Source organism: Hippocampus bargibanti, linkage group LG17 (genome assembly GCF_051943395.1).
Source record: "Hippocampus bargibanti isolate YZ-2025 linkage group LG17, ASM5194339v1, whole genome shotgun sequence".
Classification (NCBI taxonomy): domain Eukaryota; kingdom Metazoa; phylum Chordata; class Actinopteri; order Syngnathiformes; family Syngnathidae; genus Hippocampus; species Hippocampus bargibanti.
In genome coordinates this window covers 7,502,108-7,526,573 of record NC_142750.1, presented here as the reverse complement: position 1 = coordinate 7,526,573, position 24,466 = coordinate 7,502,108, and the positions used below count along the sequence as shown (strand labels likewise).

Sequence of the window (24,466 nt, the reverse complement as noted above, 5' to 3'; positions counted from 1 at the left end):
CATGTCTGCCCTGGACCTGGTTAGCCGATTCTTTTCACTGACTTGTGCCAAACCGATGTTCCTGCCTGCAATGCTAATGACTGCAGCCAATACATTTAGTTGACACCGCCATGATTTGGGCAGAAAATTATGCAAAGCTGCAAGTGAAGCAAGGGGAGCAGGCCTCGACTTGAGAATCACAAAGAGTCTTTTAATCTGGTTTAATTCTATTACCGCTCGCTAAAAAAAAAAAAACAACTTGGCATAGCTCCAGGGTTCCTAAAGTCTGATTCATTAGTGGGGACCCCCGGGTTTTTTTCTGTGTTTTGGCATTGTGTGCGTTTTGGTTTTTGACAGTGTAGTTGGAACGCTTTAAAAACATGAGTTAGCTAGTTCGATAGTGCTAACTAGCTAACTAGTCGGATAGCGCTAGCGAGTGAGGTATTTATTTCCTTCACTTGATAGCTAGTTAGCGCTAGATAGCTAGCTAGTTAATTCCTCTTTAATCTCACTAACGTTCAGCAACTCTATGCTTTCAATTTCAAGTCTTTAATGTTCTTTCGCTAGCAGGTTACTCTTCTTTTCCTTTCGGCTTTTCCCTTGACGGGGTCGCCACAGCAAATCAGTGTCCTCCATCTTTAGAGGCTTTATCCGCAGGTTTGTTTTGGCCAAGCTTTTACGTCGGATGCCCTTCCTGACACAACCCTCAAGCTACTACTGAGGTGAAATAGCAAGAGTCCAACGTTCTTGAAAACTTGAAGGAATCAACTCCATATTCTCTTTTCACTTCCCGTCAGTGTAACACTGTTCTTTCCCCAGGCCATGCAGTATGTAAACTTATTTGCCTTTCATCGCTTGGACTTGAGTAAATGGAATTTGGCAGACTTCCCACTGCCTCAGTGATGCTATCATTTCAGGGTTGAGGCAAGCAACACAAAACAAGTATGACATAGGTGTCCCTCCCAGGTGAGCTACGTGCCTCTAGCAGTGTGCTTATCTGCCGACCAAAATGAATCAACACTTCCTGGCATAGCAGAGTTTATTTTTTGCACCTGCCCAAGTTAATTCGAAATCTTATCAAGGAATTCCCAAAAGCAAAGTATGAGGAAGAGTGGGCTTGTGTTTGAAGTGTTTTAGAACAGCGCATGACAACCTGTTTAGTCCGCAAAATGAAGTGCTTTCATTTTGGCTGACCATCTTCGGTCAAATTTTCTGGTGTCTGCGCGTGCGTGTGTGTGTGTGTGTGTGTGTGTGTGTGTTTTCTTCTTAAAGGCTAAAATAATCTTTCTGTGCAATTTATCCTAACTAAGCTGTCGGGTGATATTTGGATGGACATTCGTGTGTTTTTTAAATGTGATTTAGCGATTAAGCAACATATTAATTGATTTCTTATACGATTGTTAGTTATAGTTTCCAATTTTGTTTCCCCCTTAGTTTCAGAAAAGTGTTTGAGGAATGTGGGAGTATTCCAGAGTACCTGTAGAAAACCATCCCAAGCGCACGTAGAATATACAAAGTCCATTCATGAAGGCAGGAACCCAAACTCCTACCACAAACCGCACAACTGTGTGGCAGCTGTGCCGCCATTCATTATTTATTTGAGGGAGGGAGCTATATATGGTGTGTTTATACTTATCCAGACATCGACTTTGATTTGCATTTGTTGCTTTTCTATTAGTGATGTGTCGTTCATGAATGAGCCGGATCTCTGAAGTGAACGAAGAGAGCCGGTTCCTAACAAGGAGCCGGAGATGGGAGCCGACTTTTTTCGTCCTCTATTCCCCACTCCCAGTCTTTGGTTATATCCGCACGTGATTGGTCGATATCCGTTGTAGAGGAGGGACGGGAGAATTACAGACACACGCAGCAGTGAGGATAGGGGGGGCTTATGGTAGACAGGTGGACACATTGTATTACATTATGCTGTTATTATTATTCAATTGATGATGTTTTTTACTCGTTGGTTTGATAGCATTATTAATATGAAAAGCAAATTAGTGACAGCTGATCATCAGACCAGAGTAACCACAGGGAAAGTTTGTGGATGCTCTCTGTGCACATATAAATCAAGCCAGATAAATAACAATTTTTGATATAGTGCATTCATTTTTTATATGAGTAATTCGTTTTTCACATAATTGTACATGATTTTTTGGTAGTTCATTAATTTAAGCAACAAAAAAAAACAAACAAGCTGAAGAGCCATTTGGGAGCTGAAAGAGCCGAAATCTTTTTAGTGAGCTGAGTCAAAAGAACCGGCTCTCTGAAAAGAGCCACAATTCCCATCACTATTTTCTATCTCATCCCAAGAATGATCCCCCCCTCCCCCATTTTTCTAAGCGTTCTAGCTCCCCCTGTTGCTATGGCATGGCCCCAACAACGATTCAATTGAACTGTTGTGCATTCTGCACAAACTTTTTAAGTGTAATTTTCTATAGTATATTATATTTGGAGTCCATGCAGGGGACGTCAATTGAGGAATCCAGTATTTTCAGGCATATTACCCACTTTTGCTTCCACACAATGAGGTGAATGCGATTTGAAAGAGACCATGTTTGACAACATGTTCATGCTCACTCAAACACCGACGCGCGCATGACACGCACCTGAAGACAACATGCGAACAAGGCAGTGAGCCAGAAGAAACTGTCACTCAAGCACGAGCAAAAAAAATAAATAAAAATACATTGCTGTGGCATGAAACATGTCTCCCTCGTTGCAGTATTATTCAAACAAAAGCGGGCCCCAAAACCATGATCACATTCTCCCCCACCCAGGAGTTTGGCCTCAATGCCTTCTTCCCCAAGCCCATCACCCTCACTCTTTCACGATACGCCGCCCCATCTGTTGCTGCCAACTCTTCTCTTTCCCTTCATCAGTGGACTACTTTTCCATCTTGTATGGCTCCCAACGTACTAAAGCCCTCCTTCCCTCCCCTTCTCTCTCTTGTGCACCCCATCTGATCTGCCCTTTATTCTCCTTCCGCCGCCTGAAAGTGGATGGAAGCGAGGTATGGGGTAGGGAGGCCGGAAAGAAAATGCCCTCAGAAGCCCCAATCTCTATCAGGCGAGGCATTTCCATGGTAGCATGACCCCCTAAAAGGCTCCATCACGCTCCAGTGCACTCCAAAAGCGCTGAAAGGGGAAGGAGAGGGGGCTGAAAAATGGAGAAGTGTGAGATTCTTAACACACCACAAGGTGAAATCAATTAGCATTTTAATATGACTACGCCTTTTATTTTTCGGATCATATTACTGTACCTCACAATATCAAATGACCCGAGGGTGTAAAAATGATGCGGTAGAACAATGAACGTTCAACATTCATTTTATTGGTTTGGTTTCTTTTTCAGAGTACAGTGGTTATTTGTGCCTTTCTGGGCTTCACAGACGAAAACAAACGAGGATATGTGGGCACACAGTAATAATAATAATAATAATAGCTTTCTGATAATCTATGGCTGGCTCAGTCTAGTTGTTCCAACACACAAATATCTCCGTACCTGATCAATGTACATACATGTCAAGGAAACATTGTCACACAAATGAACACTTGTGAAATTGTGTGGTTTTATAAAATGACACTGGCTATTTACAATCAATTGGAATAATTGACATTTCACAGGAGAACCAAAACCACAAATGACTCATGAGGCCACAATGAAAAGGAAATTTACAAGAATGGAGTTTCACTATTACAATGGGGATTTGTTTCAAGAAAAATAACTTAATTTTCAAGAATAAAGCGGTAGTGGTAGTCATGTGCCAAAACATTGACGATTTCATTCTGAAACTTCTATTCAAGTGGAACTTGACATCCTCAGCAGTCCTCAGCTTTAGGCAACTACAATATGTTCAAACTTGTAATGTGACAAAACGTTATTTTTGTAATTCTTTTTTTACAAAAATAACTTATTTATTCTTTTTTTAGTTGCTAGTAGTATATATATATCTTTTAATGTGGCCCTAAAACATATTCGTATTAAACTAAAATGAGCCTGACAAAAAAGTGTAACTTATACAACGGAGAACATGGATTATAATAATTATACGGTTCCATTATGTACGTTCAAGTGCTCCTAATAAATTCACACAAATCAAAGTGCAGCTCAGAGGCCGAGTCTGGCGGCAAAAGTTGTGGAAATTCAGTCAAACTTCCGCCTCGGAGACACAAAGTGGTTAGTACAGAGAACAATATACAGTATATCATTTTTAGTTAGTGTGGTCAGTTAGTGGATGGGGCAGCTTGCATTGGAGAAATAAGACAACTTAAAAAAAAACGACTTCTAGGCCAGTGCTTGTTTTTCTCATCAGCAAGTGTCTTTATGTCTGAGGCCTCGTGGCATCAATTCACAGCAACCGAGAACAATCTTTGAGGAAGCAAAGATTCCAAAGCTCGGCTTGAACGGCTGACTGAGCACACTTGACCTCCGCCACAGACTAAAACAACTGATTACCTATCTCTATTAGCAGCTTCTAGTAATCCTCTGGAAAAATAGACTTTCAAAAACTTCTTATTTTCATATTTTAAAAATAAAATCACTACACAGTTCTCACTGGACGGGTTTGACTTTTAAGTCATATGTGCTTCTTGTGTTTCACGGGTGCGAGCGGGTGACATCGCTGCCGTGGGACTGATTGTGTGAGTGTGTCAGTGTGTTAGATTGTACTCCATCAACATCATTCATCTACTCGGAATGTTTCCTTTTTCTTGAGCCAAAAGAAATGTTTCCTTTGCTAGCTTCTTGTAGATGCTTGATGGCATTGGTGTCTCTCGTTTGACGCATCACCGGAGTCATCGTGTGCTTAACACATAGTCTGCTGGCTGGAAAGAGGACTTTCCAAGGACATGCTAGTGGGAGACATGTCCGGACGGGTGCAAGGCTTAAACATGGAGGAGATGTAGAAGGCCTGCAGGCACAGATAAGAGAACATTTTAGGACCACGGACACTTTTCAATTATCTGTTGTTTTCTAAGCATCGAGAGAGATGTAGATAAAGCTCATTGTTCAATGGAAACAAATCCAGGCTGATATTGGGTGGCGTTAAGGAAGTACAGTGATACCTTGGCTACGAACTTAATTGGTTCCCAGAAAGTGTGTGTAAGGTGAAAAGTGTGTATTCCAAACATTAATTTCCCACAGGAAACCATTACAATTAGAATAGTCATGTCCCAGGTCCCCATAAAACATTATTTTCAACTAAATAAGCCTTAAAACTACACACATTATACCTTATTGTATGTACAATATATGTGCTATGGTATTGTAATTAAAGAAATAAACTGGACAGTATAATAAAGTTGTTTTATTTACCTTAGTGATGGTCGTTGATGGCTTGGTGGAATGGATAGCTTTTTGCATAAAGTGTCTCAAGGAGCTCTGGGTTGTACATCTTAGAAGTTGTGATATTGCAACAGCAACAGATGCAGGCAAACACTCTCGACACTTCATTAATAGCTGGTTCCCTTGCTTGTATGTTCACCTAAAATTGTATAGATGGCTTGTGCGGGTTATTTGTGGAGCCTGATTGATGGGATATTTTAACCTTGCAGTCTACACTCCGCCTTTGGACTATCAATAAAGTTGAAACGAGTCCACATTTCACTGTGTTTTCTATCCATGTTCTCACCTTTTCACTTTTTGTTTTTTTTCACTTGTGTTTTTTGTTTCTATCTGTCGTCTGCCTTTCTGTTCATGTGCAGCTCTGTGTTTCTGTAACCCCTCCCCCCCGCTCACTGCTGCGTCTGTCCCCTCCCTCCTTGACCACGGATCTTGATCAATCACATGCGGCTTAAACTGAAGACTGGGGGCGGGGAATATAGAGAAAAAAAGCCGGCTGCCATTTACAGCTTCGTTCACTTTAGAGATACAGCTCCAAGAACCGGCTCGTTCGCGATTGCGAACGACACATCACTCATTGTGACGCTCCGTGTGTTTCCCGAAAAATAGTTTGTATGCCAAGATTATATTCTCGCGAATTTAACGTTTGTAAGGCGAAAGGTTCGTTTGCTAAAGTGTTCGTAAGGCGAGGTATAACTACGTGAAATGGATTATGAGGACAGTTGCCCGTTATACTGACGATAAGTGGAAATATAAGTGAGAGTTCTGAAAAGTTAGGATGAGTCTATTGCAGTGTTATCAATTTTGTTCCAACCAAGTTGGAAGCATGTTATTTTTTCTAAAATGTTTTTTTTAGATTTAGGATTAACTGGGAGGGAAACTTGAAATCCAAGGTCTCCATAGACCGCAATGTATCCTCCCAAGGCTAATTCATTCAGAGCGAAGCCCCAATGCTCTGGATACATTTTCCCTGGGTCAATTCATCACAAGCCACGAATCAAATTCATCCTAATGTGTTCACAACTCGAACATTTGTGGATCCAAAGCTGAATCTGAATATTTCCTTAAAGGTCCATGGCAAAGTAATTCGTCCGCTACAAGCAAAATAACCTATTACAAGAGGCAATTTTTTGTTATGTTGACAGAGAAAAAAAAGTCAGCGACTGATTAGGGGTCTGATAATAAAACCTCATTAGTAGATACATGTTGAGAACTGTTGTTGACAGTATTTTCCCCCTTTCAACATAATTCCACATCTTTATGCCCTCCTCAAAGGATTCTTCCACGAACACACTTATCCTGATGTCATTTGCGTCTTCAAAAATGTATCTCTTTGAAGAGCTTCTGAGATGTCGAACTCGGGACAAAAAAAAGTAACATCCAGCCAGTTTTTATGTAAATAGAGATTGCTCCAGCAGAGCAGTGTTCTTTATAGCCAGGATCTGTCCGATGCTCACCACAATGTGAGCAGATTGTCATCCTGTGGAAGTCATCCTGCCACAGTTCTCATCTCGTTCCTACGCGCTGAACAAAACAAACGCTGCGAGCTCTCTTTGTAAGTCTATGTGCCAAGACTGAAAAACAACATTTCCTCAAAACAAATCTGTCATGTTGACATACCACCCAATATGCAGTGAGCCCTCCTTGGATAAATCCCGTGAGGACGTCAGTTGGGTGGTGGCGGTAGTCCGAGATGCGGCTCAGTCCGGTGTAGATGGCGATCATCACCAAGATGAACTGTATGAGAGGGCGCAGCAGTCGAGCTCCCCGCCATGACAAACGAGCCTGCAGGTAAAACTGTAAGAGGGAAGACAGAGGAAAAAAATGACGGGTGGTAAAAAAATGATCTGTTGGCATATTGTCCTTCTGCTCCCCGGAGGGGAAAGCAAAGCAGAATACATTCATGCAATCTTAACCCCACTTCCTCCTTTTGTTCCTCCTCACCTCTCATAGAAAAATTGCTTGTGTGCGTTTTTAAGCTTGGTGTAATGCAGACATAGAACAAGTATTATGAGGTGGCTGAACATCTAACCGAGGCCCGACAACCACAATGGAGAACATATGCTGCGTTCCGGTTTCCGTTGTCTAAAAGCAAGTTTCATTCTTGCCAATGGGGTAGAACCCTTCAAGTCTCTGCTTTGGTACGCTTAGCATGTGACTTGTGTACTGCTTGGGTGTATAGCGATACACTTTTGTACAAACTAATAGGTTTGTGTCCAGAAATGTGTACCCTAATTTGTAGTAGTTGTATGACGTTAGGAAATATTTTCCTTTTCAGACTCAGACTTGCACCAAGGTGCAGTTTGAGATTGAATGCCTTGCTCAAATAGAAGTTAGCTGTCCTCAGTCCACTAACCAGCCCCAATATACTGTATATCCAATATCTGTGGAAGAACCTGAACTTATGTCCATAAATACTGGGCTTCTGTTGTCTTTCATAACTCTCAAGTATAACCAAAGTCTGGGAAAGACAAATGCTAGAACACCCTAATACTCACTTCATTCATCTTTGAACATTTTCTACATTCAACATCATTTCTGGGGGGAAGGAGTAAGGGGAATATTTATATTTCAAGGCCGATAATGCTTTGTTTTTATCTTGGGGTAGCTGTCACAACTCTCCCACGGTGCACCAATGGTCGCTGGGCAATTTAGCAAGAAAAAGATGAAATGATGGGGAGGGCTGTGATTGGGAGAGAGAGGATGGAGGGGTGAGCAAGCGGGTGTCTTGTGCTGAAAGAAGCCTGTCGATCTCTCAGCAGCAGTATTCAGTGCTACATCACACCACCCCCTTTTTAAATGAGTCCCACAACAAGGCGTCCTCTGTCTGTGGAGGCTCCTCATCTATTCATGCTCCCTGTGGAAAACAGTATTCCCCTTTCTCTCCCTCCCGCCGTGTCTCTCGGCCTCACCGGCTTTTTCAAGCCGAAACCGAGATGCCTTTGGAGGCTCAAACATCTCCTCCCTCATGACAAGTATCCCTGATCATATTAACGAGTGCATGTCTCTGAGCGTTTGCTCAGGTGTAATTAAGTTGTCTGGATAAGGCTCCTGATTATTTGGCTTCTAATACCCTAAACGAGAAAGAGTGTGTAGAGGTTAGCAAGAGGTCACTTACTGCAAGATAGAGCATGGTGTACATGGCGAAGGATGCATGTCCTGAAAAAAAGGACTTCCTGAAACAAATCAGTAAAGAATGCTGGTTACGCAGGATCCACATGACCCGAGGTACACCCGTGATATAGTGCGTGCATACCTCGCCTCCTCGACCATCTTGTGGTTGGGCTGCCGGCAGGTCACCTGGGACACGTAGCTGCCCGGCGCGCAGTTGATGGAGGCGTAAGTGATATTACAGACAGACAGGAAGTTAGGACGCAGGCGTCCCACGCTTAGCTTGGCCATGTTGGTGAGCGACTGGCCCACGCAGCAACCAAAGAGGAAGCTCCCCAGCTCTTTGTACAGGCACGACACATAGCGGTTGCCGACAAATGACTTGGAGCGTATGCCTCTGAAACGCACCCGGTAACATTCGCCAAGTGCGATCTAAAAGGAGAATTTAAAGATTTGGGGTCAGTGAGGAATACTACAATTTGAATGCACAGGGCTCCATTGTGCTAATTGGAATAGAACCCATATTTTCTTCCGATTCTTCATTTTTCCTATTACCAAAACAGTTTAGAAAAGTCTGTGCTTTGTGGGAACAGCTTGCCAAAGACCCCGTTCTAGTACAATTGCACAGAGCAAGGTTGAATAATTTTGAGTGGGATGTTGTTCTGGATCATTGGCCAAAACATTTCCCACAGACACACAAGTCTTTGCAGGAAAATGGAAGCTTGGATAAACCAATTGCAGAGTACCGGTCCAATCTTCCGACCCAACACTTCTTGTACTGAAGTGTTTAAAAATAGCATTATCATTCTCTTACCGTAAGGCCGGTGATGGCTATTCCACCAGCGATGAGCAGGCCATCTGGGATAGCCTCTCTCTCTACGTAGGGATACGTTATGCTGGTGTCCCCGCAGAAGAACCCTCGTCTGTACGGCGTCACTGCCTTCAGCTCGCACGCAAAGAATGGGATGGAGGCTGATGAGATGGGTGAAATGAAAAGAGGTAAAACAAAAATAAATAAATCAGACTGATGAGTTTTTGTGGTTTTTGGATCACAGCGAGATTATGGAGAGCACGATGCACTGATAACAAGGTAAAAATGTCCACCCGCCGCCACAAAAAAAATGAAGCGACGTGAGGAGTGTCAGTCAACTGGAGATTTCCAGATTACAGGCAGATCAGCCATTCCACACATTTTTGCGTTTAAAAAAGGAGTGGAGATGAAAGATGGGCGGGAGATGGGCACGTCGAATGAGGGAAGAAAGAGGAACATATTAAATGTGGTGCTAATTGTTGAATGTCGTCACATGTATCTGGAGGTATTTACATACGGAATAGATCTTGAGCATTCACAATTTCTGCTGTAATGCCATGTTTATTTTAAATTATCTTTTCATAGATTAGCCACAAAAATAAGACCTAAAGCTTTGAGTTTCGAGTACAAAGCAAGACTGCAGAGGTGTTTTTGGCAGCACTTGATCTTGTTATTCACATACCGGATTTCATCTATATTGTAAACATAATGACAGCTCCCTGATGCATCCTCTATTTCCATTTTCCACAATTTGAGGATGTACGGTAAATCCTGCTGTACATCCTGCTAACTTGCTAATTATAGCAGTTCGCGTTATCAGGCTCAAGCGGGTCAAGGTCTGGCTGAGCTACCCAACAAACAAATCTCAGAGGCCAACGGTGAGAGTTCACTCGTGACCAAGTTGAGCAACGTTCGAACCGCAGATTGAAAGCCAGGCTGTACTGCATTATTCCATTCTATTGTTTTTTTTATATATACGTGTTTCAGCTCCTCGTCATTCCACAGAGTTCATGGACTAATGATTAACCTCTCCCTCAGCTCCCAGGCCTAAGATAGTCTTCCTGCCAGGGAAGCACACACAGTTTGTGACCGCACACTCTGTCCACATCAGTCAAAAAGACAGACAAATCTGAACTCTGTTCAATGGTATTTATTTTTTTAATCCTCCAGTTAGACAAGAGCACTTCATTCTAGCTCATCCGGAATCATTGAACTGATAAAAGTGACTGTAAATAATCTCCAGGCTTGAGGTTATCGAAGCGGAAAAAACACATGCAGGGGCATATTCCACTTCTGTGATGACGTGGCAGGTTCCAAGTCATGCTGCCGTAACAGAAATACCAAACGCGGATCGGACCAGCCTCGTTCATGCGTACATAAAATTTTGAGAGGCGAAGAATCTGCGAGGTCCTGTAGCAAGCCGGAGAGAGGGACACGAAACATCTTGCCTTCCCCAAATAAGGAATCTCCTGGTGCATCATGTATATTCTGGTTTTACAACCTACATGAGGACAGTGACATTGTATCGTTAACACAAACAGGTTCAAATTGCATGCAGGTGCAGGAGGTTATGTTGACATTCCGTTGGCTGAAAAGACACGTTTAGAGTGCAAGACCTCTTATGAATGAGTTTATTCCAATAAAATTAGTTTGGGATTGACACATTGAGTTGTCAGTTAGCTTTCCCGGAGTAATTCTATCATGAACAAGTTGGGGTTTTAATGTGAGTATTTCTAGGATGTCTCGGGGGATACATTTTAATAAAAGACACATTGTTATAGTTTCTTTTTTGGAAACAAACATCCTTTCAGAGGATTTCCTTGTTCCTGGTCCGTGTTTCGTAACGCCTGATGTGGACTGCATTAGACAACAGGCAAGCATTGTGGATGAGTGGGCGAGAGAGTTATGTTGAACTGATTGTAATTCGGAACATAATATTTTGGAGTCAGGTTGAAACATTCACAATAAGGAAGGAAAGTTGGTTTTGTGTCATTGTCATGTTTTTGTTTGATATTGCCTGTGGAAAATCTGGTTTGAGGAAAAAAAGGGTAAAATGATCTTGTAAATTTTTAAATGTTGTGTTCACGATTGTTTCTGGGCCTTGTCATTTTTTTTCTAATTGGGTGACAGTTTGCAGTTAAATTTATCCACCTGTAATCTGCAAAGGACCCAAAATCCATTTTTTCCTCCCTAAGTGACGCAGCGAAATCGACAAGGTGATTTTTAAAACGGTGACAAATGTCACATTATTCATGAGATAAGCAGTCTTGGCAATCGAATAGGTCAAGTACTTCAATAATTACATTTTTTTCCTGTGAATTTCTTTGTAATGGAGAATTTAAAGCTGGTTTCACATGCTCATTGTGCATTTGTGGATGATGGCCTCTTTGTCACGTTATTCAAAACGTCTATCCACTGATAACACAAAGAAGTGTATGTGCCCTTTGCAAGTCAACTTAGTGCAACAAACCCATCATTTTCGATACACTCACAGCCACTCTCTCTATCGTAGCCCAATTTTACCGTACGAACAGTCAATATTATTCTGCATCGATAGGAATGCAGCTGGACAGACTTTCTCTCACAGCCTAAACCCCTTACAGCATGGAGCTCTCGAGGGATATTGATACGTATGTAGATGTCTAATGGGAAACCTGAAGTGCTGTCATGGGTAGCAGCTTTGCTTCAAACCTCAGGCCTGCTATTACGGATGGCTTATGTCCTAATGGCCCGGATGGCCAGGATCCAAAGATCACTTGAGCAAAATCGGCCAAAGTTCTGCCTGAAAAAAAACACAACTCACACTACTGTGGTAGGTTTACAACATTTGCAATGTCTCATAGAGAGGGTCACAGTCAACCTCGAGGCTTTTACAACTACTTGAAAACCGTTTTCACAACAGTACCCGCCGAACCACAGATCTTCACATCATGTGTCAGGCAGCTGTGAGAAAACTAAAACACCTGGCCAAACGGCTCGCTCAAAAGAGAGGCGGGTCAGGCCAAGGGACCTGAAAGGACGTAGCAAAGTTGATCGGCTTACAGAGCAAGTACGGCATTTGCTGCTCACTGGACACTCAAAGGCAGGAATGCTTTCACATAGTCAAAGGGTTCTGAACAGAAAGAAAGACATAGGGTGGGTGGGAAGGATAGAGTAGAAGAGGGAGGGAGAATAGTAGAGAGCAGAGGAATGAGAGCAGAAGGGATGTGTGTGTGTGTGTCTCACTCTGAGAAAGTCTTCTGGTTCTAATTTACACACCTATGACCACAGCCCCGAATGAGCTCACTGTGAGAGAACAACAACCAACAGAGAGGAGGGGTGGGGGTGTGAAACTTATGGAGAATATGAGGCCTGGTTCAAAAACGAGGGCAAATTCATGGAGATCCATTATGGCCTTGTTGATAAACCTGTCACTAGTTGAGCATTATAGTCAAAAAGGAGACAAATGACAAACAAGGGCGGGGCTGGAGTTCAATCAGGAAGATGGGTCTGAACAAGAGTGATGCTGCGAAGGCAAGGAAACACCAGACGGAGGCGATTAAAGTGGTTCTGGAATGCAAGGGTCAGGGATCTGTGCTCTGCTGGGACCCGCTCTGTAAACACGACCCTACCTGAATACCCCAAACTTAGACTCAAAACACCCGCATGCACACACAAAAAAATAAGAGCTACAAACAAACTAATTGTGTGGCCATATCTAACAAAATGGCAACCAAACCACAAAACCAAATAGCAACCACAAAACCAAGCATACCGATTCACACTTCAACCCCCCCCCCCCCCCCCCCTCAAAAAAAAAACCTGTCAAATGGAATACTAAAGTGTTGATTCATCATGATCACTCACCCAAATGTTTTCTTATGAAGGCCTCTGCAAATAACCAGTACATCATCATTGATTAGCACCACATTTGGCCTCAAGCTATGTCAAAGCTGTTTCATCACATCCAGTACCTTTTCGCTCGACGTTTGCCCTCTGACAGAAGCAGAGGACATACAATCAATGAACTGTCAAGTCCATTGGACCTGCACAAAATGAATCTGCAGGGCCAGTCGGGCCGCTATAACCAGAACCCTACTGGGGTGGTCCACCCTTCGCCTGGCCCCCCTTTTCGGTCGCATGCCAACATTTTTCCCCAACTAAATTTTTAAGATGTGTGTTTAGCGTCAAGTCAAGCTTGCGAATGAAAAACACAGGCGGGGTTCCTGAATCGTAAAGTGTCGTAATGTGTTATTGGCGAGTCTGATAATCCCAAGTAACGTCATTACAAGACTTGAAAAAATGATGGCCGCCTTGCGAGCTCGTAAACAGCAGGCGACAGCTGCTTTGGGTGGGCTTGCACAATTATTTGCTCCTTGATGACCTGCTCAAAGATGCCTCGATCTGTTCCCGTATCTTGCTCGGTCTGAGTCAAGGGGAAAGTCTGGATTCCTATGAGCGGGTCTTTGTTTTAAGAGGCAGCGCAGGAAGAGATTAAGGGACATACAGACAATTGTGCAGTGGAGTAACACTTTCACAGGAAGTGAAGTCATTCACACCAAGGCTGTGATTAAGACAAACGTAATGAAAGAAGACTGCGAGAGTCTGTTGACGGTTGTTCCTGCTTGTCGCCCTTGGTGGGCTGAGGCAGGTAGCAGTGAGATAAGAATGTGATAATTTTGTTTTCCTTCCAGAATCAGCTCTTTTCATTTAAGAGTCTAATCTGTTTTGACTACCTTGACGGTTGCACTTAAGTGGCAAAGTAAGAAGAACAAAGAGTGATTAATGAGGCCAAACGCTTTCAAAACATCCACTCCCATGGAGCCTAATCAGGAAGCTCTTGAACAAGATACACACCTATATATTTAAGTACACCTGAGCGATCTAATGACTTATTACAAGTCAACTGGGGTAAAAAGTCATGCTGGAGCAGAAATTAGTTTTGCTAAAATGGTTCCTCATATGTTTGAGATAACATGGCCGTAAATATCAACCTGGTACGCACCCCAAAATTCTGCTAAAGCTAAATCTCTCATTTTAATGACCACACACAGTTTCTTTTGTGAATTAGAACCATTTCTGAATACAATGCAATGTGCTTTATCTTAATACAATTTAAAAAAATAACATAGACAAAGTTGAGCTTAGTATGTTAGCTTGGCCCTCTCTCAGTCTTCCAGTTTTACGTGGTCCATATTCAAAATTACTGGCCCACCCCTGGCGTCCATGAACATTTTCTTCATGTTCCACCAATGCACCAGGAGAGCTCTTTCCTCGCTACTTGACCCGTTACAGCTGTGCCAGTGAAGACATAGTTCTCACAGCTGCTTCTGTTCCTTTCCACACTTCACTGACCCGCTTCCTGGAGGCCCGTTCTGGAGCCCAGGGCATGCGCGGTGAGCTCTGAGGTATCTCTCTGCCCGCCCATGTCTGATTCAGCAGGAATGATCACCGTGTGGTATGTAGTTTGGAAAGTTGAAGGGGGCTACGTGGTGGGTGTAGTGCAGGTCAGGTAAAGTCTGACAGACTGCAATAGGAGAATGAGGCAGGATTTGTGGTTCAGACTGCAATGGGAGGTTTGGGGCGGGAGATGCTTTTGCGTGGAGTGGTGTAATTGTGGTAGAATGTGTGGAACAAATTGAAGGTGGTTTTTATCTGCGTGTTTGGGTTTGTAGATTTTGGTTTGTTGGCACACCTTCAAAGGAGAAAGAAAACAGGAAAGGACCCTTGAGGTGTGACAGGACACACTGATACGATACAATGGTCCTGAGAGAAATACATGCCTGGGCTTTGGGCTGTTGGGTAACAGCAACTGCACATCCCATGCAGACATGCTAAAATGTTTTGGAGGTTCCAAACATCAAATGAAATACCATCCATCATTAACTCATTCACTGCCAGAAAATGTGCAAATATGCGTCCACCCCAGTGGCAAGGTTTGTCATTTTCATTCAAATTGCAGGACCCACAAAATATTGAGTTTTAGGACTACATAGACAATAATTGCAGTTTGAAAAACTTAGACTCTCTTCTTTCATCAGAAAAACCTTTGTGTCTAGCTTATTTGGTTCTAGAGTTATCTGCAGTGAAAGTGGGGACCACCTTACAAAAGGGAACTGCTGCTCCCTCGTGGGAGGGAAAAACATTGCCAGAGGTCTCGGATCTTGATCCCCACCCCCTCTACCCTGCAACAAAAACCAAAACACGAACAAATTTGGGAAAGGCGCTCCACATCATGCTTTTCAATTCCCGAATAAATTTGGGAATGGCATTGAATGAGTTAAAATGCTTTCATGATGGATGGATAGATGAAACTGATTATTGAATGTAAATTCTAAATTTGATGTAATACAGAAAATAATTTTAACAATTCTTCCAAATATAATAAATTAAAAAAAGAGGACTTCTAAAGTGGCAATGCCAGCGGACCACCGAAACAAAAATGTTTTTTCAGAGTTTAGTTAGCTAACTAGAGCTATCATAGTATATAATATATCTAATAGCTATAATAGCATAGTATATCTTCTATAATATATATAATAGCTATAACGGTATATAACAGTCAGCTAGCTAGCTAGCTAGCTAGCGTTGAAGTGCTTAGGTAGTGGGGGGTGCAGATCTCCTGCTGAATACCAAAGAATGTTATCATGTGATGTTTTAGCCTCAACCAACCAATCAAGAAAATATAAAGAAAAAAAATAACCCCATATCTCCACCATTTAGTACGACATTGATCTCATTGTCGACATACTTTCAGTAATTATCTCCAAACGTGTACAGTCAAATTTATTCAGATTCATTGGACAGACTTTTCAAGATTTTTCAAAAACATTTATACCAACAGCCCAAATACATTTGCGAAACCCATATCCACATGCTATGACCCACTTAGAAGTAATTTGCAGAAGAGGCATGATGACACCAATGGCATCTTGTGGAATTGGACAATCACACGTTAGTCATATCCTAAACAAAATAATCCTCCTTAAGGAAAAGAACGAGTCACACTCAGGTCAACATGCTGATGCGCAGTCGATTGTCGGTGCCTCATTAAAAGTTGATCTGAAGCGATTTTACACTTTGAAACTTTCAGATCATTTAGCATCCACTGAGACAAAAGCAGACGATTGGGGTTGAGATCGCAACGCATGCTGTTTGTAGATCCTCAAGATTTTATGAATCTCCTGGGACCAACCCTTTATTCAGGCTATCAATTAACCTTCAACCTGCTTGATCAATGAGACGTTTTCAAACTGGCTAACGAGTGAGGGAGTAAAAGCAAAAACAACAAAATCGAGTAAGAGGAAGCAAATGGATGCAGCATCAACAAAGGAGAGGAAGAAGAAGTGTTTCTTCCGTTGGCCAATTACCTGATTGCCACCTTTTTCATGGCACGCCCTTTGTTAGCCGCAATGGTGACGCCAAGTCAAATTTGTTAACAATCCACACATGGCAGCCGTTTCAGTTGACATTCACACTTTTTCAAAATACACACACACACACACACACACACACACACACACACACACACACACACACACACACACAGACCATTTAATATTCCTGAGGTCGTACGCCATGACATGTTGAAACGTGTTAGCCTCACGCTGCAAAAAAAAAACAAAAAAAAACTGGAATCCTACTTCTGTAAATCTACCCTCCGTCCAATACACGCTGACATGAAAAACACGCGCCTCGCAACTTGAATGCACTTTTAAATCTCTACACTGATTATGGGAGGGCAAATGGATAGAAGATGGAAGTACTTCTTAACCGAACTTCCTTACTGTATCCCAGTGATACTGTAAGACGATGACTTCTCTGTTTTTTTCCCCAAAGGTTTCATGGAAAGACAGTGATGTCAAAACAATTTATGTTCGCCCAGGCCTTCCAAAACTGAAGGAAAATCCTGTTTGACTTAATAAAGGGCAGTGTAACCTTGCCAGCAACGACTCGCTGGATTAAACATTATTTTTGGTGTGCCCTGGCATGAAAGTTTAAACCAGATGTACCCATTAAATGTGTGTGTTTCAAAAGTGCCATTGTCAAAAAAACAACAAGCCACAATCAAAATATTCTTGTCATAGTTAAGAGCAGTATTGTTTAAACTAGCGGAATTCAAATCACGTCCCAGGTGCCATTTGTGGCTCGCCGTCCCAAAGTATTTACAAAAATTGCTACTGACGTGCATCCATTGCTTGCATTGCATCGGACCATACTTTCTGCACTAGGGTAGCAGTCCCTCTTTACTATAAAGGTAACAAAATTGCTACCCCAATCGCCCGAGTTTTCGAAATATGGCAGTTTGTACAAGGACAAATGTACAGTAGTGGGAATCTGACACCCTCAAAATTCTGAAAGCAAAACAAATAGTTATTTCAATAAATGCATATGTGGTCTCAAACCAATAATTGCCTCAACAACTGCTAATGACGGACTGATTTTAGAAGTGTAAATGTCAAAGGGACCATCAAAATAAAACATTTGGACAAACCCTCGTTTTAAATATCGATTTAGCATGCTACCTCACGCCTGAGTTAAAAAAAAATGGTCGCAAATATCTTTGTTCCAAACAAATCTTGAAGAAGGACGAGCACAATGACAGCGAGGTTAAGGTCAGGTTTTACAGACTCACCTCCAGTAAATCAGCACATAATTGGGGAGAAGGGCTGCAAGTGGCTTTATTAGCGGGATGACAGCCTAAAGACCACCTGCACAAGACGACAAACAGCAGCGCGGGCTGTCAGGGCCTGTCCCTGCACGCTGGCCTCACATGACAAACACCCCAGTCCTGTGACCTCTGGGTGGCTGGACATTTCAGGTCTAGCTACAGGCCGTAACGTCTTGTCAGGTCAAGCCAACCCCCCCCCCCTCTCCCCCAATAGTCCTACTATGACTAGGAATGCACGCATGTTAATAAACGGCCATGGGAAACACATGCTGCAGCTTACACGCAATTAACTTTCACCGAGCTGAGCCAAAAGCAGTCTTCCTTGACGGAACATCCATCATGAGCGTGTCAGAGAGGCCCAGAAAACAGCAGAGTCTGCTTTTTGACGTTGAACCGACAACCTCTGACAGATTAAAGTTCAATTCCCAACGACACATCATCCTCTTTTTGTCAGCACGTTATTGGAATGTATATACTATTTCAAATAACCAAACCCTGGGGGAAAAAGAAGCTCCGGGCATTGTGGGATCCCTCTCGAGCTGATAACATAATGAGGACAGGATGCTTGAGGCTAAAATTCCACAGTTACAGTAGTCAATGAGCCCCTTCACTGCCGCCAGGTCAAACCATCTGCTGACGCCATTTTTTTCGTGGTCAAATTGTGTTAGTCAGAGATAAGAGGATTTGGCCAGAAGAAGGAGCCAATTCATTGCCAATAAGTCACGGCATTCACTGTCGGATGCCCTCAGATGAGTCAAGGTCAGGCCTCAGCAGATAAGCGGCAGGATGGGTAGCAGGGCAGAGACAGGCAGGATGCACACTAGACTGGTGCAGATTGCATGTCATCCACTCGTGAATAACTTGACAGTTGGTGTGTTGGGATCTCAATGTGAGGCCAGTGTGACATTGATTGACTTGCATACCCCGGAGCCATGCATTTGTAGTGTCAGGTTTTTGTTTGTTTGTTTTTTTAACAAAAGTGCAAAAATCACATGACATCAAATGTTTTTGTCATGAAAATTTTGTCCAGATTTTAAAAGTGTACCATCTTCCAATTTGTAAACTCCTCTTATCCTCTGGGAACCAGGATGTAGCGCGCTTGCTAACAGTTGTACAAACAAATCCAAGTAAGGCAGTCTGCTAGTTTCTTCTTTTTTTTTTTTTTTTTGGGGGGGGGGGGGGGTTGTTTACATATCAGCCTGGGTAGTAGTATCTCCTCAATTGAGTGACATCCTATATCTGCTCTTGAAGCATTTTTTCCAGGACTGGTAGTATGGATTTTTGTTTGTGATCTGGCAACAACTGTAAGGAATATGGATAGGATTAGGTGGGGAATTAGGTGGGGAATATGGTCTGACATATATTCCCGATCGTATCGTAAGATATATTTATTGCAACTTTGCAGGAACTTTTTCAAATTTACCTCAGGAATGCATAGAAAGAAGTGAATCATGTCATGAGAAGCCCCAGAAACCGAGCAATATGATACTTTTGCCATGACTGGAATAACCAATTGGTCTTAAGTAACTGCAGATAATGACAACTATTGCAAAGAATAAAAATCACACAATGACATTAACTCATCACTGCCATTCACGGATTTATTCAGGAATTGAAAATGTGACGTCGAGCGCCATTTGTTTTGGTTTTGTTTTTTTCATGCTTGGGTGCGGATAAAGCATTGGCCGTGGCTTCTGGCAATGTTTTTCCTTTTCCACAAGCGGGGCAGCATTTCCCTTTTTTCCATGTTAGCACTTTAGCAGCTGTTGTAGCGCTATATAAACCAATATGTATGTATTGTATTGTATTTTGTACAGTCGCCCTCATTTCCAACTCAGCTAACTCCAGAACCATATAACTTAGGAAAGAAGAGAGGCTAAGGTTTCTAATGCTGTGAATGTTTATGTAGTCGTAAAACTCAATATTATGTGCAATTCAAGTCACAATGACAAAAACCCTGGTACTTGAGTGGACACATTTTTACACGTCTGGCAGTAAATGAGTTTAAGAACTAGAATTGTGAAATTATCCATCTTCTAAAACACAAGTCTCCATTTTTTTTTTTTTTTTTTTTTTTTTTTTGCATTACACGTGAGCTGGAATCCGTCCCAGCTGACTTGGAGGTACACCCAGAACTGGATGTCAGCCAACAGTATGGCGCATGTAGACAACCATTTAACATTCACACCCATGGACAAATTAGAGTCTTCAATCTACCGAGTGTACATGTTGGAGTAAGTCACAGTGCATGCCGACAGTTGAAGCCTGAACCGCAAAGCTGTGAGGCAGTGGGCCTAACCGCTACTTCACTGCGTTGTCGTTTACAATTCCTTGTAGTTCACTTAGACTTCAAATCACAAAAACATCTGACATTCGCTCTCTTTTTTTTCCAGCTTGAGACTCACTACGGCTCAGTCCGTGTATTTCGTCAAGTCAAGGAGGATAGAACTCTCCGGCAGAGGATGTACAGTAATGACGATAGAGGCTTCCAGTTTCACCAGGTGGGCGGGGGAGATGTTTCTCTATCATGTTGTCTGATGCTCACCGCTTCCCAAACACAAAGCCTTGCCGAAGCTAAGCTCCCCGAAGGTGGTAAAAGGCATCAAGGAGCAAACTTTCAAGGTTGAACAATAAATTGGGTTCTTCTTTCTAGTTTAACTGCCAAACAAGACCAGTCAGTCCGCCTGGACAGGTTCTCTCTCTCACTCACTGACTCCTGTGGGTTTATAAATCATGGTAATCGCTCAAATCAAAATAAGTCACGTGGTGGCAATCACATGGATAATATTTCATGTATTTTTATTTTTCTCTACTCTAACGTCAAAAATGTCTGGAGCGCGCTTTCAAGTGTAGCGCATCTGTGATTCATTTTAGATTGTTGACACAGTCATAGATTTTATTCACTTTAATCGCTGGCGCGCCACCCAGAAAGTGAATAAAGTACTTATTAACACACGGGCATACACATTTTTTCATTGTTAAAAATTTGTAAGAGAAAAAAGCTGCCACCCTTTTCTACTCTTTGTTGTATTGTAGTGCATCATTGATTATAAAGATCAGGTGAACGACTGCCAATAAGGAACAAGTCACACAAACGTGGTCATTTTAATTTAGAACTACTTAATACACTTTTGTTTGCGGTATTAAATAGCCATGTAACTCGACCAACTTTAAAATGGACAAAAATGAGTGTGAATTATTACAGCTATTACATTGTTTTCCGTTTTATTGTCAGTCTGGGGACTGCAACTGTTGTTTTTCTAATACAAACTAGGATTCCAGCTGAGCACTGTAAATTATGTGGCTGACATTCAGTGTACCAGAGTACGACTATGTTTTCATCCCAATTCCCACGTTCTTCCTGCCGGGAACTTTAGGGTGAAGGGAGGTTACCATGGGAACAGATGAATTCCTGGGACAACTGCAGCCAGCCCCGTTCTTCCCACCCTCCTATCCCCCTACTGGGAACACTATCATTTTGAGTATGTGGGAATGGTGAGGGGCGGGGGCGATTCTTCTCAATTTCCCCCAAAGGTAGTGCACTTTGCATGCACTTTACATGCAATCCAAGTGCAATGCAAAGCAACTAATGGATGCTATTAGTTATTTTGAAACCTTACCGACACACAGGCATATTACATCCAACCCGACGAGCATCTTCCTTTTGGTGCAGATGGAGCCGTCTTCCTCTTCCTCCTCCTCTTCGACGGGCTTGCTGAGGAAATGCTTCCCAGCACCGTTCTCCTTCCCCTCACCGGCCCCGTCACTGTCAGCTAGTCGGGGCAGCGTGCTGCTCCCGTGGGCATTAAACTTCTGCATATCCCCCTAACGCAACTCGCTCTCCAAAACAGAAAGAAAAAATCGCTCAAATGACTGATTGGTAGCAAATCAGAGTCCGATGAGATGTGTCAAAACTTTTTTAGTCCGTTCGCTGGTGCCAGAAATCCATGTTTTTGAAGGAAAAGTTGACAGCGTGATTCCGGGAAAGCAAGCCGCTCGTCGGTGCTTGTTGCTGCGGGCATCCGGTACACAACCGAGCCGGTGAAATGAGCCGTAAGTGGGCGGGCGAGCGAAGTACACTTCACCTCGTTCTCATCCACAACCTCTCAAACCGTCCTTCACGTCAAACACATATGAGGAAAAACTTTTTTTTGTTGTTGTCTGTGCACTTCCATTTCAAAGTAATACCCTACTTCCTTTCTTGAGATGAGTTTTATTTTCGTGGCTGTATCGTTGCGCTTCCGGTGCGTTTTGCGTGCGCTTAACTACGATTACAGTACTGTCCAATACCAAATCAATGTGCAACGATCAAGCTGGAGCTGACCCGTTCGATCGCCATCTGACCTACAACACGACATTGACTTATTCACTGTCACAATACCAGGCCTAACAAACTCCCGGACGCTTCATTTGCCACATCTTCATAAAAAGGCCTGTCAATCACAAACATTAAATAAAACGACTATGGTTTATTAATATGTATGGGATTGATTATATAGATTCTTGTCGGATAAAAAAATATGGATAAATTTCGGTGACAAAGTCCTTAATGTTCCCGGTCACAATTTGGTTCACCAAACAATCACTGTTACTAATGAAGATATTGTGTAATTTACTCATTATCAAAGTCAAAGTCAGCTTTATTATCAAATATGCTAATATGCATGATATAACTGCTTCATGTCATCACAAAGAGGGTACAGCTAGTCCTGAAGAATGAACAACCGTCTGTCTGTTTTGTCATATTGTCTTTGTGCTGTCATATTATTTGTTATTTCGTTTTGTCTTTTTTTCTTTTGCATTCAAGACGGTGCCGCGAGACTGGCTGCCTTTCCAGCAGCTCATGTATTTTGTTTTTCTACTTTCATTCCTTCCATCACTTTGCTGCTGTGAAATGTAAATTTCTCCACTGTGAGACTAATAAAGGCAAATCCAATACAGCGCAGATGAAATTACTGTCCTCTCGGACCCAGCATGAAAGGCACTTATAATGACTTTAACATAAACATGAAAACACCAATTTGCCAGGAGAGGGGAGCCGCTGCGCGCTCACGCGCCGCCATCTTGGGAAACCCAAAAATAACAAATAATATGACAACACAAACACACAGTCGTTCATTCTTCAGGACTTGCTGTACCCTCTTTGTGATGACATGAAACAGTTCTAGATGAAAGAGGAGAGGATCAAAGCATTCATTTCAGCAGTGGATCAGGGACGTCATGGTGGAATTTGCACGTCTACTACAAGCTAAATGTTGAAAGCAAACACGTAGCTATAGAATCCATTGACGAAAAGACATTGTCTCACATCTCTTGTCCCACATAATCCCCTTCAATTCCAAGCCGCGACAGTTCCACATACGCATCTGCGCTGACGCTCCTTTCTTCTTATCGCGGGCTCCTCAACCCATGCATCCATCCAATCGCAGACTGTCCAACATCACCGACCTTATATAATTCCAGGTACTAATTAGCCATTGCACCCAAGTGTGTTGTAAAATTCATAAAGCCTTTGTTTTTTTAAACAGCAGTTAACAAAATGTGTCAGTTGATTCGCTGTGGTGCGTGATACCGTCCCATCATGTTTCCCGTTTGTGCAGATGTTTAGTGCACATTCAGCGACATCATGTGTTCGAAAGTGGTAAAACACCCGCAACCGAAATACTATACCAAATTCAACGGTCCTTAAAACTTACCCCTCAATTTACTGAATCACAATGACCAACATTACGATACAGTAGTATTCTTCATTGAATATAAAATAATGTTGTTTTTATTCATAAAAATATTTACTGTATTCATTTTCATCACCGATTGTCTGACGGAATTGTGTCACTGTTTGATCATGGAGTCGATCCCAGGGGATTTCAGGCAGAAAGTGGACTACTCAACACAGTCAATTGTTCACCAGTCAGTCGCTTGGCATAAACAAAAATGGAGCTCCAACTCATTATATTAGTCGTGCTTCTCCAAAACCGCATTGGAACTAATGACTATTGTTTTGAGACAACAGGACATGGTTGAACAAAGCAAGGTGCTTTAGTGGCTTCTTATGTTTTTTGTGTGTTTTTCACAGAAGCGGGCGAATAAAGAGTTTTGATGTGGTTGAAGAGGAACAATTCGGGTAAGATAAATTGTTTGCTGATATTTCACTTTTCATTTTATAGGCGTCAAGCTTTACGGTGTAATGAAATAGACACACACAATCCAACTGTCTCAGATTTTGGTAGCTGGTTTAAAGGACAACCGACGTCTCCGGACATGTTGTGTCCGTAATTTGTAAAATGGCTTCAAATGACTTCTACTCAGCATATTTTACAAAGATTCCACCGCATATAGCTATATTTTATGATTTAAGACCCACACTGAATATTCTGGAAGTCTTGTTTTTGAGTTGGTGACGTGTCTGTACGTGACGTCACTGAAGGAACGCCCGTGACCGAAAAAAAGGACACATTGTAGCAGTCCTTCCATCACGTCAATGCATTTCGCTGTGCTTGTTTGGTCTGAAAACGTAATGTTGCACCATAAGAGGGCGTCCAAGCTCCATGTGAGGAATTTATCAGCCTGTGGAA

At 42.4% G+C, this 24,466-nt stretch overlaps 1 protein-coding gene across 1 annotated transcript; it reads right to left on the bottom strand.

Moving 5' to 3' along the window:
* Nucleotides 1–3,289: 3,289 nt before the first annotated feature.
* On the bottom strand, nucleotides 3,290–22,018 carry ppap2d (phosphatidic acid phosphatase type 2D). The gene is made up of 6 exons (XM_089018862.1): nucleotides 21,512–22,018; nucleotides 9,245–9,402; nucleotides 8,576–8,862; nucleotides 8,438–8,495; nucleotides 6,940–7,116; nucleotides 3,290–4,888 (listed from the first exon to the last, which is right to left on the bottom strand). Exons 1-6 carry the CDS (start codon nucleotides 21,708–21,710, stop codon nucleotides 4,784–4,786), a joined length of 984 nt encoding a protein of 327 aa, XP_088874988.1. The 5' UTR covers nucleotides 21,711–22,018; the 3' UTR covers nucleotides 3,290–4,783.
* Between the last annotated feature and the right edge of the window lie 2,448 nt (nucleotides 22,019–24,466).

What these genes read in the sequence shown, in the direction of transcription:
- ppap2d (XM_089018862.1), bottom strand. Translation starts at nt 21,710, where the DNA reads ATGCAGAAGTTTAATGCCCACGGGAGCAGCACGCTGCCCCGACTAGCT. An exon ending in TGTAATATGCCTGTGTGTCG is followed by an intron (nt 9,403 to 21,511) that starts GTAAGGTTTCAA and finishes CCATCTCATCAG; the next exon opens with CCTCCATCCCATTCTTTGCG. An exon ending in AAGATGGTCGAGGAGGCGAG is followed by an intron (nt 8,496 to 8,575) that starts GTATGCACGCAC and finishes GATTTGTTTCAG; the next exon opens with GAAGTCCTTTTTTTCAGGAC.